General features: G+C 38.0%; 1 protein-coding gene across 4 annotated transcripts in view; it reads right to left on the reverse strand.

The window, feature by feature from the left end:
* Window positions 1–2462: 2462 nt before the first annotated feature.
* The window catches only part of LOC140657982 (contactin-6-like), an 85847-nt gene continuing 73999 nt past the window's right edge, over window positions 2463–14310 (reverse strand). For all 4 annotated transcript variants that reach the window (XM_072875803.1, XM_072875800.1, XM_072875801.1 and 1 more), the window contains 7 exons: window positions 14090–14160; window positions 11097–11331; window positions 10424–10539; window positions 8810–8996; window positions 5195–5307; window positions 3286–3454; window positions 2463–2588 (listed from right to left, as the gene is read on the reverse strand). In XM_072875803.1, the coding sequence (XP_072731904.1) occupies window positions 2488–2588; window positions 3286–3454; window positions 5195–5307; window positions 8810–8996; window positions 10424–10539; window positions 11097–11331; window positions 14090–14160 (992 nt within the window). In that variant the 3' untranslated portion in view covers window positions 2463–2487. The remainder of the gene's footprint in view (window positions 2589–3285; window positions 3455–5194; window positions 5308–8809; window positions 8997–10423; window positions 10540–11096; window positions 11332–14089; window positions 14161–14310) is intronic.

The following is a 14310-nucleotide window of genomic DNA, read 5'->3' on the forward strand; positions in this document are numbered from 1 at the left end:
TGGGAATGACAAAAAGGACTAATGTAGAAATTATGAGGTTACATAAAGAGCCTGATTTTGAAAAATATCTTCTATAGTGAGAAAAGTACCTTGCAAAGAACATCAGTAATGCATACAGAAATGAAAACAAATGTGAAGAATGATTCATTGTTTAGTTTCACTACAAAGAAAAATGTTTTTACTTCATTAGGGTATTATCAATAATTTTAATGCCATATCCACTTCTTTCTAAACTGTTCTCTTCTTTTGAAAGCTATGTTAAACCTTTTCCTAGTAACTCCTGTGATTAGCATCTTTGTAGAAATCCAGGAGGACAGGCTTCTAAAAGTGGCACTATATTTCTAGAGTCTCCCTGTAATTAAGCATCTATCAGGCCTTCTATTCAGTTGTATATAACTGCTCTGCCGAAAATCTCTCTTCGCTTGAATAAAAAGAGATGTTTTGTTTAAACTTAGCAGAAGGATTGCATTTATGTTATGATATATAAGAATTTTAGATTCAGGTTAACTGAAAAAAAAAAAGTACCCATTGCTTACTGGACACAAGAAGGTCTACAAGTGAGCTGCCATGGCAGAGGGCAGTTCCTGCTGGAGACCTGCTGGGAAGGGATGATGCAAAAACCTCTGTCAGAGCTCCACCAAATAGTGGTCAACTCCATGAAATATTTTGTTGAGTTCAGTATGGGGATTATTAAACATCACCAGGTGTAAGTGATATTTGCTTATCCACAGTAAAGAAAAAACCCCAAGTTTCTACAGTCACTTCTTTAGTGAGACTGCAGCTGCACAGCCGTGAGAACATGAAATACACGCTCTTTTGGCTTTGATAGTGTCAACACAAGATGCAAAAGTTTAACAGTGAGAGCAACTCCAAGTGAAACACCTTGTCCTAGAGACTCAATATCCTTTTCATCCTCTGGAGTCCTTAGATCAAAATTGGACATCATTCTGTAATGCGTGCTTTTGCAATATATTTATCATTTATGATTTTATTTTATGTCAATGTATGTGGAGTTCTTCCTGGAAGTCCAACACATGGGCTCTGTGAATAATGTTAGATATTTGGTATCTTTGGGTTTTGGTAGCTTCCTACATGAATTCACATTTTAGACTCTCTTGCTGCCAATTTGGCCTCCCATACCCATGGATAAGAAACATGTTTATGCTGTTCGAAGGATTATCATGCACAGATGAACCTCAATCCCTTTGCTCATTCGTGTGCTTACACATCACTGTCCCCTGTCCCCATTTGAACCTTTTTCTTTTAAAAAATATTGGGAGATATTTGATTCACTTGTAGTTATAAATGGTTACAAAGATGACATAGCACGTATTTGACTGTGGTGAAAAGAAAATATACTTCAGAGTAAAGTGGGAAAGAAGAAAAGGTCCCCCCATAATGATATGAGACAAAAAAATACCTTTTATTGGATGTTGTTAAAGTTGACATGTGTGTGACTTCACATTTTGAGCTGTATCTACTGACTTGAAAGCCATGCTCACTCTGGTGTTTAATTTGTCATTCTAATAACTCAATAGATTGAAGGGCTTAATTAGATGCTTTTATTTATATTTCAAGATGATGAAAATCAATGTTCTTCTCATTTACCTTCATACCCAGCCCAAAGATGAACTTACACTTTCAAGCTACAGCAAAGAATAACAATATCGGGTGAGAGAGCAACTGAACCTACTTGAAGACAGATATATTTCAATCTCCTTTCAAAAAAGGTATTCAGCATGTCTGTTAGTTTTGTTGATCAGAATACTCTTTGCATGAAAAAGTCCTTTAAAATGTGTTTGAGAATATGTAAAGTATCTCATATTATAAAAGGTACTGTCTCATTCAGATCTGGTTCAATGCTTGTTGATGCCATTGAAAGTCTTTCTATTGAATTCAATGGGCTTTGGGTTGGTACATATGATTCCTTTTATTTAAGTTTCCCTTTTCTGAAGAAAATAGTACAGTACACTTCATTTAATGCATTGTATGACACCCTCTGTAATACAAACAAGTGCAAAAAGTAAACAAATAGCTTTTATTTAATTGAAGGTGGGGGTTTTTTACAGGTTACATTAAAGAATGTGAGATAAATATCCACGTCACAAGCAATTGCAAGTCTCTTCTTCTCTCAGTTATAACAGCTTGGCACAGGTCTTTCATGCTTAACATACCATTACACTGGAGTTTCAATAAGAACTACTGCTTGTAAAAAATTTGAGACCACTTTCCTCACAAATTCAAGTTATGTTTGGCACCACTCCATTTAATTAATGCATATACATTTATCCATTAATTTCAAAGCTTATTTTAAAAAATTAATGTAATATTGATACTTAATGTTTTCTTAATAATATACCACTTCTATCTCCCTCCCCCATGCCCACTATTTTTCTTTATCAGGAATGTTGGTCGTGGTGAAGTATTAAGATAAAATCGACACATGGTTTATTTTTAAAAGTCCATGGCTGAGCATTGCTTTAATCATCAAGAAAAAGGGTATATAAGAACAGAACTCAATAGCAGGATCCCAGATGTCAATATATGGTTTGCCCTTTGGGACAATTTTATTCCTCCAGAGCTTAAACCTGTAAAATATAAGCATACAAAATTTTATGACAAGACTAAACTAGTGTCAAAAAATATTTTTCTATTCATTCTAGCATAACAGTAATCTTTGTTCTATTTTCAAAATGAAACATTACCCACAAATGTTATTCCTATTATTTATTTTTTACGTTGTAGCAGCAGGTCCATGGAGTATGGTTTCAAATCAGCTTCCCACCCTCCCTGTGAATATCTACTTTCAGGAGGGTTTTGGCTAGTTTGTTGCAAAACTGTGTTCCATTTTGCATGTATAATAAGGTATTCATGAGGGCAGAGACCGGACCCTGGGCAACCCCTCCCCAGCCGCGGAGCGGGGCTGAGGTGCTCTGTCTCAGCAGCAGCAGCTCCAGAGCAGATTAAGAGCCGCGTTACATGTGAGAGCTGCAGCTTTGACTTTAACGAGAAAGCTTATTTCTCTGTCCTTCCCTGAGCATTACAGGCCAGGGCAGATGGAGACCTACACTAAAAATAAGGTCACATCTAGGTGTTGTGCAAAATACTTTCTCCACTAATGAATCTGAGAGTACCAGAGACTAATCTACATGTCCCCAGCATTACAAAGCAACAGGAGGGAGGCCACCTACGGTAATGGAAAGTCTGCTAATCTATTGTACTTCTTAGAGGCACTGAGATTTTTTATTATGCAATAACATTCAGAGAAAAAAAAACCTCACGTACTTGATATTTTTGGAATCCTAATTTCCTCACTGCTGCTGCCATCCCCACCGTCACTGACAGTTCTTATTTCTATGAGATAATCTTCTTCAAATGGTACCAGAAGTTCAGCTGAAGTGTTGTTTGTCTCCAGTATATGCGTTTTGCTATGTCTGTTTTGTCTATACAAAATCTAAGTAAAAAGGGATTAGAAAACAAGAGTTATTCAAAATTTTTTTTTAAGTTTTAATGGATTTTTTTTGGCTGAGAATAACTTCCGTCATGTCCCAAACTTTTCAGAGAACTATCAGCATCCTGCAGAGTATTAAACTTAATTCAAAACATAGAAATATACTCTGCAGAATTTTGTGATGGAGGCCACAGTGGGAATTTACTCCAACTTTCAGGAGAGCCTTTGTCTACTAGAACTGAGGCTTACCTTGAAAGTAGGGTTATGAAATCCTTATCCAATACACTTGTGATCTTCTGTAAATATGGAAGTTAGACACACCTTTAAACAAGACTTCAGTCTGTAACACCTTTTACATCCAGAACTCATCTGACACTTCAGGAACTGAGGGTTTAGTTGGTTTTTTTTTTTTAATTTTGCCTGGTTGTGGTGAGCATTTATAGTCAAATAGAAATATTCACATTGACTTCTGTGCAAAATTACCACCTGCTAATGAAAACCTGGGACATTGCATAGCAGTATGTTTTTAAAGACTTCAAGAAAGGACAGAAATTGGGATAGCAGCATCTGGGTTTCCACTTAGGAAGCACATTTCTACTAAACTAAACATGACGGATCCAGTGCCTACTTGCACTTAGGCCTTTTTGCTAACGAATCATTGGGCCAAGGTGCAGAGCAGCCTGGGGAGTCTAGACAGGGATCCTACAGACTCTGATCAGCTTTTTTCCTCCAAGAAGCCTTTATTCCTTGCTAGCACAGCAATGACAGTGTTTGACTCCTTTCTCTTGACAGTCTTTTGACATATTTATGCTAAAAAGAGAAACTGAAGAGCAAAGCAGAAGGAGAAACAGGGATCATACAATAAATACTGCAGCAAGTACTTAAAGCACTCTTTCCACATCAAAATGTAATAAGCAAGTGTAGCCTAGAAGCAGGTAGGTTAGACACAAAGGAAAAAAGCTTCATAGTCTAGTTTTACCTTTTTCCCCAGTGTGTGGAGCTACTCAAACATAGTCACTAGGGTGGAAAAGAAGATGATCTCAAGAAAGACTGCAAGGTGGGGGTTTTTTTGTTTCCTTTTCCTCCCTAGGCATAAATAACACTGTGTAGACACTAAAATGCCTAGCAACATGAGGATCTGGATCCTGAGAACCTTTCCTCATGTAAGCACTCTCCACCTCCATTTTTACAATCCTTCAGGAGTAAAAAAGTCTTTCCATAAGTCTTTTGAGGTCAGAGCCACTGCAAACTTTAAACTAAATTTTCCTTTCCTTAAAAAATAGATTTATGGAAGTGCTTTTTACTTCACTCACATTGATCTTTATGTGCGTATCTTCCTATCTGTTTTCAAAGGAACATTTATGAATTGCCAGAGAGTGAAAACTTTTAAATGTGTTTTATGCCTGTCTTTAATGCTTAAGAGACTGTTCTCTACTTCTTATAGATGTGTGAAACTCTTTCCCCAAAAAGATGTGAATGCAAGAATCTTAGATGAGTAAGATTACAAGAGAAAAGGGACAAGAGAGATCCAGCACTGGGGACAGAAAATCCCTGTGTCGGGATAAAGAAGTCCTACTCTGAATGAACACAGCCATTCTTCCATTTGTATAAATGTCAGCCAGCCATCCCAATAACTCCGGAAAAGTCACTGTTTTCCAGGTAATGAACAGTCGCCTTTCAACAAGTCACTGTACCTTTATTATAAACAACATGTCCGATTAATGAGGTAAAAAAATTACTTACTTTGTAGCCTAGCACCTCTGATTCATTTTCCATTGTTTTTACGTGTTCCCAGTTCAAGCAGATTTTGGAATTTGTCAGCTTCCAGGCAATGTTTGCTGGGGGTTGACTTGGTGCTTTAAAAAAAAGATGATGATAATCACAAGATACAGCTCAATATTAATTTGCATAGTGTAATTGAATGAGCTGCTGACATGGAAGTAGCAAATGCATGGGTGATTCAAATCTAGAAGAGTAAAAAATATTTTCCAGTCTATCATTGCTCTCATATTAGTCAGAATAAAGATAGCACAAACCCACTTACTGTGAGAGTTCATTTTCGAAGTTAGGAAAAGCCTGACAGTGTCTGACAGTTCAAGTTATATTTGATAGATTTTGTTTAAGTACTATGTTGTTCCTATTTATATTTTAATGTATTAGAGAATGTTTTGCTGTATGGATTTCAGAAAAAGCTAGAACTAAGAGCAAAATACAAAAGACAAGATTTTCGTCAGCCATGAGGACAGGTTACAAAGAGCTACACATTAAAGTCTCCATGCGTTCCATCATGAAACATTGTAGGATTTTATAAATTCTCAGCACAATAGGCTGAGAGTAGCTTTTCAAAGGCTTTTTATGCCTAAGTGCCAGTACTTTGAAAATTTACCTACAAGTGACTGAAATTGAATCCTGTGTGAACATGTGAAGTTGAAACTGTGCTTTTGAACTGTATCTATCTCAGGTTTAGAACAACACATTATCTCCTTCTCCATGGTGTGTCCCCCCGGACCCTGCCTGGGAGGATGGCACTGGGGGTGTTAGAGGAAATAAGGACTTGAACAGAATCAAGAAAAAGGAGGAGAGATTTGGAGAAACATGTTGTGAGTATCCCAGACCTCACTTTAAAATGCTTAACTTCTGGGATCCTTCTTTTCTCCCTACAGTTCCTATATATTGATGATTAATGTATGTAACTGGGAAGGTACTGTTGATTTGGTAATACTCCACAATTTCTTTCATTTCCCATGGATATAGAATAAATTGATGGTGTCTGTTGTTTCATATCTATCTGCCTCATGACTGTGGTGAAGTTTAATCCATCCCACCAGTAGGGAAAGGGGGTGTTAGTGGACCACTCAGGTGAATATAAGCAGATGTCCATCCATGAGCCATACTGTCAGTCCTGGAAAAAGATTAATTTTCTTTCTGAAGGCATTTATATACATTCACATACATACAACTGCAAATTTACTTAAATGCTGTTTCAGACCTCTTTGTTGCTTTCAGCAAATATTTTATATAAGGAATTTGGTAACAAAAAACTCACGAGAGGCAAAAGATGTCAAATACTTCATTGACTGTGTACTCTGAAAAGCCTTGGAAGCACTCAAAAATGGGTGAATACTGCCTTATTCAAAGCTTTTTAGCATAGCACTTAAAACCATCATAATTCTTAGTCTTTGAGCTGAAAAAACACCACAGGATGATTTTCAAAACAAAATTATGTGGTTTTGCTGTGCAGCCAGGGACCACGTGGTACCGTAGCACTTCCCCAAATCCATAGAAATATCCACAGGCAAAAACACTGCAAACAGTTCTTCAGATCTAAGATTAGCAGATCATTTCCGCAACTAATTTCTTGTAATCAACATTGTCAAGAATAATAGAAGTCCCAAGCACATGCTTAAGTTTATTAAGTTAACGATGTTACTCTCATGTTTTAAGTAACACTTGGCTTTCTTGCTGTACTGAGTTGAGGTTTATCCTTGCAAACTGTTTCTAATATCTATATGTGTCAATGTACATATTTGTAAAGAAAAGGAAAAAGCAAAGAAATTTCTGAAATCCATGACATATAAGTAAAGAAGCAGAAGTGCTGAGCTTCACAACAGCTCCTAATGGAGCAGTATGTTCATGGAAGGAGGACATCATTTCCACTTTCCTAAGTAGTTTAAACTTAAATCAGGATATCAACTTAGACCTTAAATTGATCTTAGATAAGTATGTTTCAATCAGAATTGCACCTATTTGGCAGAAGGACCATTTTAGTTTTGCTTAGTCTCTACAATAATGGCATGCACAGAACATTGTAGGAATCCTGGACGATGAGTAGGAAGACAGAGCTATTACCTTGAAGCTAAAGCTCCCGCTGTAGATGCACATTGTTTATATTCTTTTGACATATTATCTTTACTCATATTGGAAGTGCTTGCATCTTTCAGAGACTAGAGCTTAAAATTTTAATATATGTTTTCAAATATTAAAAGGGTTATTTTGACTTTAATTTTTAAATGAACCATTAGCACAATCCTGAATTTGACAGAAGATGAAGTCAATGTAAAACAAAAGCATATTTATTCTTTATATGACTTGTCACTTGACTGCCATGTCTTTAACTTGTCTTTCATACATATGTACATATGAATATAGAGAATAATTTCCAGACATGGGTCTATTTTCCATTAAGAAATTGCCTGTAAGAAGAGTCCTGTTTGAGTCCTTAAGAAATACCTTCTCTGGCTTTATTTTGGTTTATGTTATTTACATTAAATGGTAACTTTTATCATTAACTCATTTTACAAGTTGGTTCCTGTCTTGCACTTTGAGTAATAGCATGGAACAGCACATAGACAAGAGGAAAATTGGTGAAAGACAGGAGAAATATTTCCCTTTTTGTGCAAAAGGGCTGATCAATTGTTTACTGGGAAAACAAAGTCCAAGGAAAGTATAAAGAAAGAGGAATGTTTAAACAGTAGTGAGTTTTGGGCACTCTGGTACATAGCAGATTACCAAGATTTCCTGCATTATGACTATTTTACTCTTAGTGAACATTTACTTCATGGGTTCAATCCTGCAGGATGGTGCTCAGTGCTTCCTTGTTACCTTGGAGGATGGCCCCATGAAAGCATTGGTTTCATGAAATTGCTTCTCACAAACAGAATAGCATATGTTTTTGCTTCTACAATTGCAGAAAATTTAAGAAATTAATGACTAAATAGTATTTATATGAATGTATCCCATATGCTACCCTCTGTAGTGCACAGTTTAGAGGTCTCAAAAAAGCACTGTATTTGGAGCATTCAACAGTTTCCTTTAAAAAACCAAACCCATATTCCCACACCCAAATCTATTGTTTGACCTGTGGAACATCTTTCCTTTATTGACTCTGCATTTCTTTTGAAAGCAAGTGGTATGCTGTTGCAATGCAAGAGGAAATCCTTCCTAACAGTTGCTACTCTATAGGAACGCAAACACCAGTATTATCTAATTTTGTAGGTGTACAGAATTACTTTAGCATATAAATAGAATAGGGTAAATGAAATAACCTTCCCAGGTCTGATTTAAGTTGATGAGAATTTTGGCTTCCATCGAGAAAGAACTGAAGCCCAAGCTAAACATTATATTAATGTCTTAAATACCAGAGTCTGAATAAACTTGATGGTGACTACAAAAATATTGTCAGGGAAGAGATAGAGAAGTTTCTTAGTCACAGATTTTGTTGCTTAATTTTATGAAGAAATTTGGGATCCAGTTTTCTTTGATATTGCAACATTTACCAGACATGGGTCACGGTAAGCTGAAATGTCACTATCACACTTGGGAGTTTGCAACATTTGTTGTACAAAATTGAATACTCACGTGATTTTTTAGTGGTGACATTTACCGGGGTGCTAGAGGGCCCTGTCCCTGCAGTGTTGTAAGCTCGAACTGTTGCAAAATACACTGTGTTAGCTTTTAGTCCTGTGATATTTTTGGCTGTTACATTCCCACTGACTCTGACTTTACCAGCTGTGCTTTCCTTGGGATCATCAGTCCAATATAAAACCTGAAAAATTAGAACAAAGAACAGGCAATTCATTGTTTTCCATCAGTTACAGATTTGTCTGGGAAGCAGACATGCTGACAATGAAGATTTCAAGGAATACAGGATTTTTTATATTCAAAACTAGCAGAAAATAAAACCAAGCATGAATATTTATAGAGAAGAAAGAAAATTTCAGAGACTGAATACCAATTAAGGAAATAAATGAAATCCTTAACTGTATAGATGTCCAAAAGGAAACCTTTAATAAGGTGAGAAATTTTTAAAGTTTGTTTGATTTTATAGTTTGAACACATTTGAAGAAAACTTTAAACGATACAAAGAAACATTAATCTCAGTCATCTAAGAGGTTTTTTAATTATTTTGTATCCTGCCTCTAGTTTTGATTCAGTGACAGCTCTTTAGACCTGGGGTTTTTTTTCAGTGAATGATTGATTTAGGAAGGTTTCTGTACTGTAAATGACTCCTATTACCTTTGTTTATACATTTGCAATGATAGGACAGAATTTAAAGTATTTCTGACTTGCTTTACTTTTGGTTTATCTTAGCTATAAAAAAAAAAAGTTTCACTGTGCAAATGAAGTTACTCAAGTTTTGCAAGTTTCACTGTGCAAATTAGGTTACTCAACTCAAATTACTCAAGGTTACTTCAAAGTACCCCAGTTATTAATACAAAAATCTGCTCCCCCCCACCCCCCCGGAGGGACCTCTGGTCTGTCCTGTGGATGTCAGATGCAGTTGACACAGGGTTTCTGCTCCCACCGGGTGCTGGAGACCAGAGCGAAGCCAGGAGCAGCACAGCTGGCTGAGTGCCGCTGGGGTCTGGCAGCATCCATGCGTCCTCGCAGCTCCCCCTGCTCAGACCCTGAAATGTCTGTCCCTGGATCTGGCCCTGGACTTGATGCCATGACACTAGCAACGCACTCCAGTGCACAGGGCAAAAAACCTGTCAGTTATCAGTAAATCAGTAGGTGCTCACCACAAATAGGAGTGAGAAGCCAAAAGCCTTTCAAATACGCCACACCATAAGCTTTGGATAGCAATGAAGTACATTTATCCTGGTTTCTTCTATGGACCATGTGCATGCCCTCAAACTATCAAGTACCGCATCATGCTCAGACAGCATTACAGCTGCGTAAGAAGAGGAGGATTAGCCTTGTTTCGTGGAGTCAAGCACGAGTCCTTTTATAGTAGCCATCACAAATGATTAATCTTGAGGTTTTAATTTACATTACAAAAAGTCTGGGACAGAGCTGCAGTCCTGGTCTGTAAATGCTTGTGATTATCTCAGGTGAAATGTTGCTAATGAGAGTCGGGTGAAGAGCTCCATTGTCTGTTGACTTGGAAGCAAGGGAGGAGGAACCAGAATACAAATGTGGCCGGGAAAGGGACATCTGTAAGGTGTCAGACACCAGCACCAGCTCCCTCACCTCATAGCCCAGCACCCTGCCCGTGTGCCTGTTCCATGCGATGGGCTGCCAGGAGACCTCCACCTCTGCCGCTGAAATGCTCAGCGCCGAAGCCCCCGCTGGTGCTATCTGCGGTTCTGGGTGATGGGAGAAAACACAGCTGGTGGAACATATGTGTTACCAAAACAGTGTTATGTCAAAACTGACAGAGATTCAAGAAAAGAGGAAGAGATTCTAGGGGAAGCAGCAAGCAGAGGCTCAGGAAACCTGGCGTGGACCCCTAGCTTTGCTGCCCGTTTATTCTGGAACATCAGCAAAACCATAATTTTTCAAAATTGGTCATTACCCATAAGCTGGGACAGATTTTCAGAGGAGACCAGCTGCACTGAGTGGTCTGGAAAGCTAGACCTTCTGAGAGCTACACTTTTGAATGTTTCCTGATTTTCCCAACCCACTCAGTGGGAGCTCCTTGGGGACAAAGAAGTTGAAACATGCTGTCTACTTAAAGCAATTCTGAAAATCTGCCCCTTGCTTTTGTTTACTTCAGTTTCCCATCTTCTGCCTCATGTCTCTTGTCAATCTTCAATGGACAGCTTTGAGCAGGCTCCTTAATATCCCTGTGGAGATCTGTCTGAACATATCTTGGACCTATTGATGCTACACAACCATTACTAATAAGAGTAACACGCATTACCGTCTTCTCCTGAGTAGACGATGGATATGGAGCTCAGTGTCCCTTCTCCTTCGTTGTTGTAGACACCAATTTTCACTTCAAAAGGAGAGAGAGGTGTAATGCTGTCATTCCTATAAACATATTTGTTTGCTTCTACTGAAGCCATCACTGCTTTTGTCCAGGTTGCTGAGCCAAGAGGACGAAACATAATGATGTAGCCAAAACCTTCCCCATTTTGTAGTTCTTCTGAAACTGGCTGTAGTGACAAGGCAGTCAGTCAATAAGCATTTGCAAGTACACACTGTTTTAATTGAATCTTCATTCTCTGAGTATATTTTAGTGGTATTGATTTAGTTGACTGTGCCTTAGAGAAGATAATAATGTTTGCGCCATCAGTCAATGTAATATTGAAATAAAAATCAAAATAATAAATCTATTGAGGCAATCAATTTAGAAACAAAAGATCTGATCAGCTCCATTAAAGTTATTCTCTTTCAGGCATGAAGTTTTCAAAATTAAAAGCATTTCACTCAGTACAGGTTGTAGCTGATTTTTTTTTCCCCAAGGGGTATAGGAATGCTAATTTTAAACAAATGATTTTTAAAGAAAAAAAAGAGTCAGGAAAGGAGCAAATGCATACACAGAAGCATGCATCAGCTGTATATTGCCTGCATATGAGTACAGCACTTACATATTTTTTTTAGCACAAGTGAAAGTCTCAAGTGCATGAACATATTCTTTTCTTAAGTTTGTTTAGATCAGAAATGTTATAGCTAGTAAACATGGCAAATTAATGTTTCTATTAATAAAATCTCAATCAAGATACGTATTAATGACTATTACTGAACAGACAATTACATCAACACTGTATCCAGCATGAACTTTTTTGTTTTCTTGGGATAAAAATACTTCTACATTGGCTTCTCAAAGCAAGAGAACATTTATGAAACAAGAAAAGATCAGTAGTACATGGAGGAAGGAAGTGTTTCTCAGCAAAACTTCATTTATTTTAAATGCTTGCATCAAAGTAAGGTGCACAGAAAAGCAGCCATGAAAAATGGTGCAAAAAGAGAGAGAAAAACATAGGGGCAGAACTGCAGCCCCTGTGATCATTCCAGGCTCCAAGCTCCTCTCCTGCAGAGAAACTACTGGGACCACTAATGGTGTGAGAAAATGGGAGAAAAAAATCAGGAAGTACGTCAGAAGATTTCAGGGCACTTATTTGATTTTTCTCTTCATAAATTCCTTCTAATTCTAATAATAACCCTGGCCTGGCATATATAACAACTGTGTCTTTCCTTAAGTGTTTTACAAACATTAATTCCCCAATATGCCCCCTTCTAGCTCTTTTCTAGTCCTGAGAGAGTTAAGTGTGAGTGATGATGGTGTACTGGGGATTTATAAGAGTTCAAGCTACTTTCTAGAGCATTTAATTTGTTTTTGAGGCTTCTGTGACCTCAGATTTAATCAAGATGTTTAGTGAGTTCATCACAGAAAGCTTTAGAGTCGTGTTCAGTGTTGTTAGCTTGGCACAATTAGTATTTCTTCTGACTATTTTTCAGGACACACTATGGAGTCCAACAGGATAATTTGATTGAGATCTCTCAGGTTGTTTTCAATTTTCGTGTTCTTCTGCTCCCAAAGAGTAGATCAGTAGAAGAGAAAATGAAACAAAACAGTGAAAGATGCATATGGAGGAAAATTTAGTGCAGTAAAAGTGAAATTTCACTCTGTTTGGAGCATGGAGAGGGGAAAGCATTAGCAATATTATTTATCTAGTGGGGATTCTTTAATTTTGACCTCATTTTTTTCCTATCCCTTCCCTTCCTCCTCCAAAAGGCTGGTTAAATGGCACAGTTTTTTTAGCATACAGGAGAACACAGGTAACTCACTCAGCTGATGAATAATATCACTTTTAGTTTAATGTAATTCCTTTTCTTTTCCTTCAAACTGTATACATGAGCTTGGTTATTTCTTTGGAAAAAGAATGAAGTCAAGGGAGGGAGCAGACTGCTTTCCTTGCTTAAGCTGAACTAGAAGTCTTTTTTTTTTTTCATGAAGAAGTGTTTTCCATGACTTACAAAGGGAGCACTTTGTTTTTGGAGGCCCCATCCTAAATTAGGAACTAAACAGAGGTCATCTTGTGCAGCCTCTGAGACAGTCATACCTGATAGTAAGATACATGGGAAGGCTGCCTGGCCCCTGCCCTCCACGCTGGGTGCTGCTGATGGCATGGGGTAGCTCCTACTTCAGTAAGATGTCCTCAAAGCCAGGGGACAGATTTAATTAGGTAAGTCACAATAACTTCATATGTATTTTTCAGCGGCAATGAAAAACCCGGAGAGTGGGAGCCGTGTTTTGGGGAGTTTTTCCATAGGGGCTGGAGCCCCAACCAAGCACCTGCCCCATTACTGCACAGGCTTTGCAAGATGCTGCTTGCCTTCGTCGTGGTGCCTGCGGGGAGGCTGCTGGGTGGCTGGAGAAGGAGGACTCCTTCCCACAATGCTTATTTCCCGCTCTCTGAAATGACCTGCGCTCACCCATTGCAACTTGAGTATGGTATTAACTGTTCTGAAAATGTATATTCTCTCCTCTCACTGGAGTGCTAGAGAATTAAAGGGCTCATCTCCTTTAACGCATAATAGGATATGTCTTGTCAGCACAGTGTTCCAGAATGAAAAACATGTAAACAAAAGTATGAAAAATATTAATGCAGAAAATGGCCAAGCAGATTAGTGTGTTAAGCACCTCCTGTACAATGGAGATAAGAGGGTTATACAGACTTCTAAACATCTTTATAACATGCCTCTTAAACTGTTTATTTTTATAAATTGTTTGCTATAACACAGAAAACTTGCTATATATCTTACAGGCTGTTTGCTTTCCAGATGCAGGATGAAATTCAGGCTCAGCCAAAGCCAATGACCAAAAGCCTTTGGATTTCAGCAGGGCTGTGATTTCACCCATGGACTCTTCCCCATTAGACAGCTTAGGTTAATTGAGCTAACAATTACCTCCCATGTGATGACCAGCTCAGAACGGCTCCCTCCTCCTCCGCTGACATTCGTTGGTGCCACGACAGGAACTGGAGAAGAAAAGATGTTGGTGCTTGCAACTACCCACTGCTACTGCCAGGGGTCTTGTCAACTGGATGATTAGAGCTTTTCCTAGCTCACATGCAGCTATTCTGCCTTTCAACACGTAGAACAGGGACTATATTATATAGCAGTATATT

The sequence above is a fragment of the Ciconia boyciana genome, chromosome 11, assembly GCF_034638445.1.
Source record: "Ciconia boyciana chromosome 11, ASM3463844v1, whole genome shotgun sequence".
Lineage (NCBI taxonomy): Eukaryota > Metazoa > Chordata > Aves > Ciconiiformes > Ciconiidae > Ciconia > Ciconia boyciana.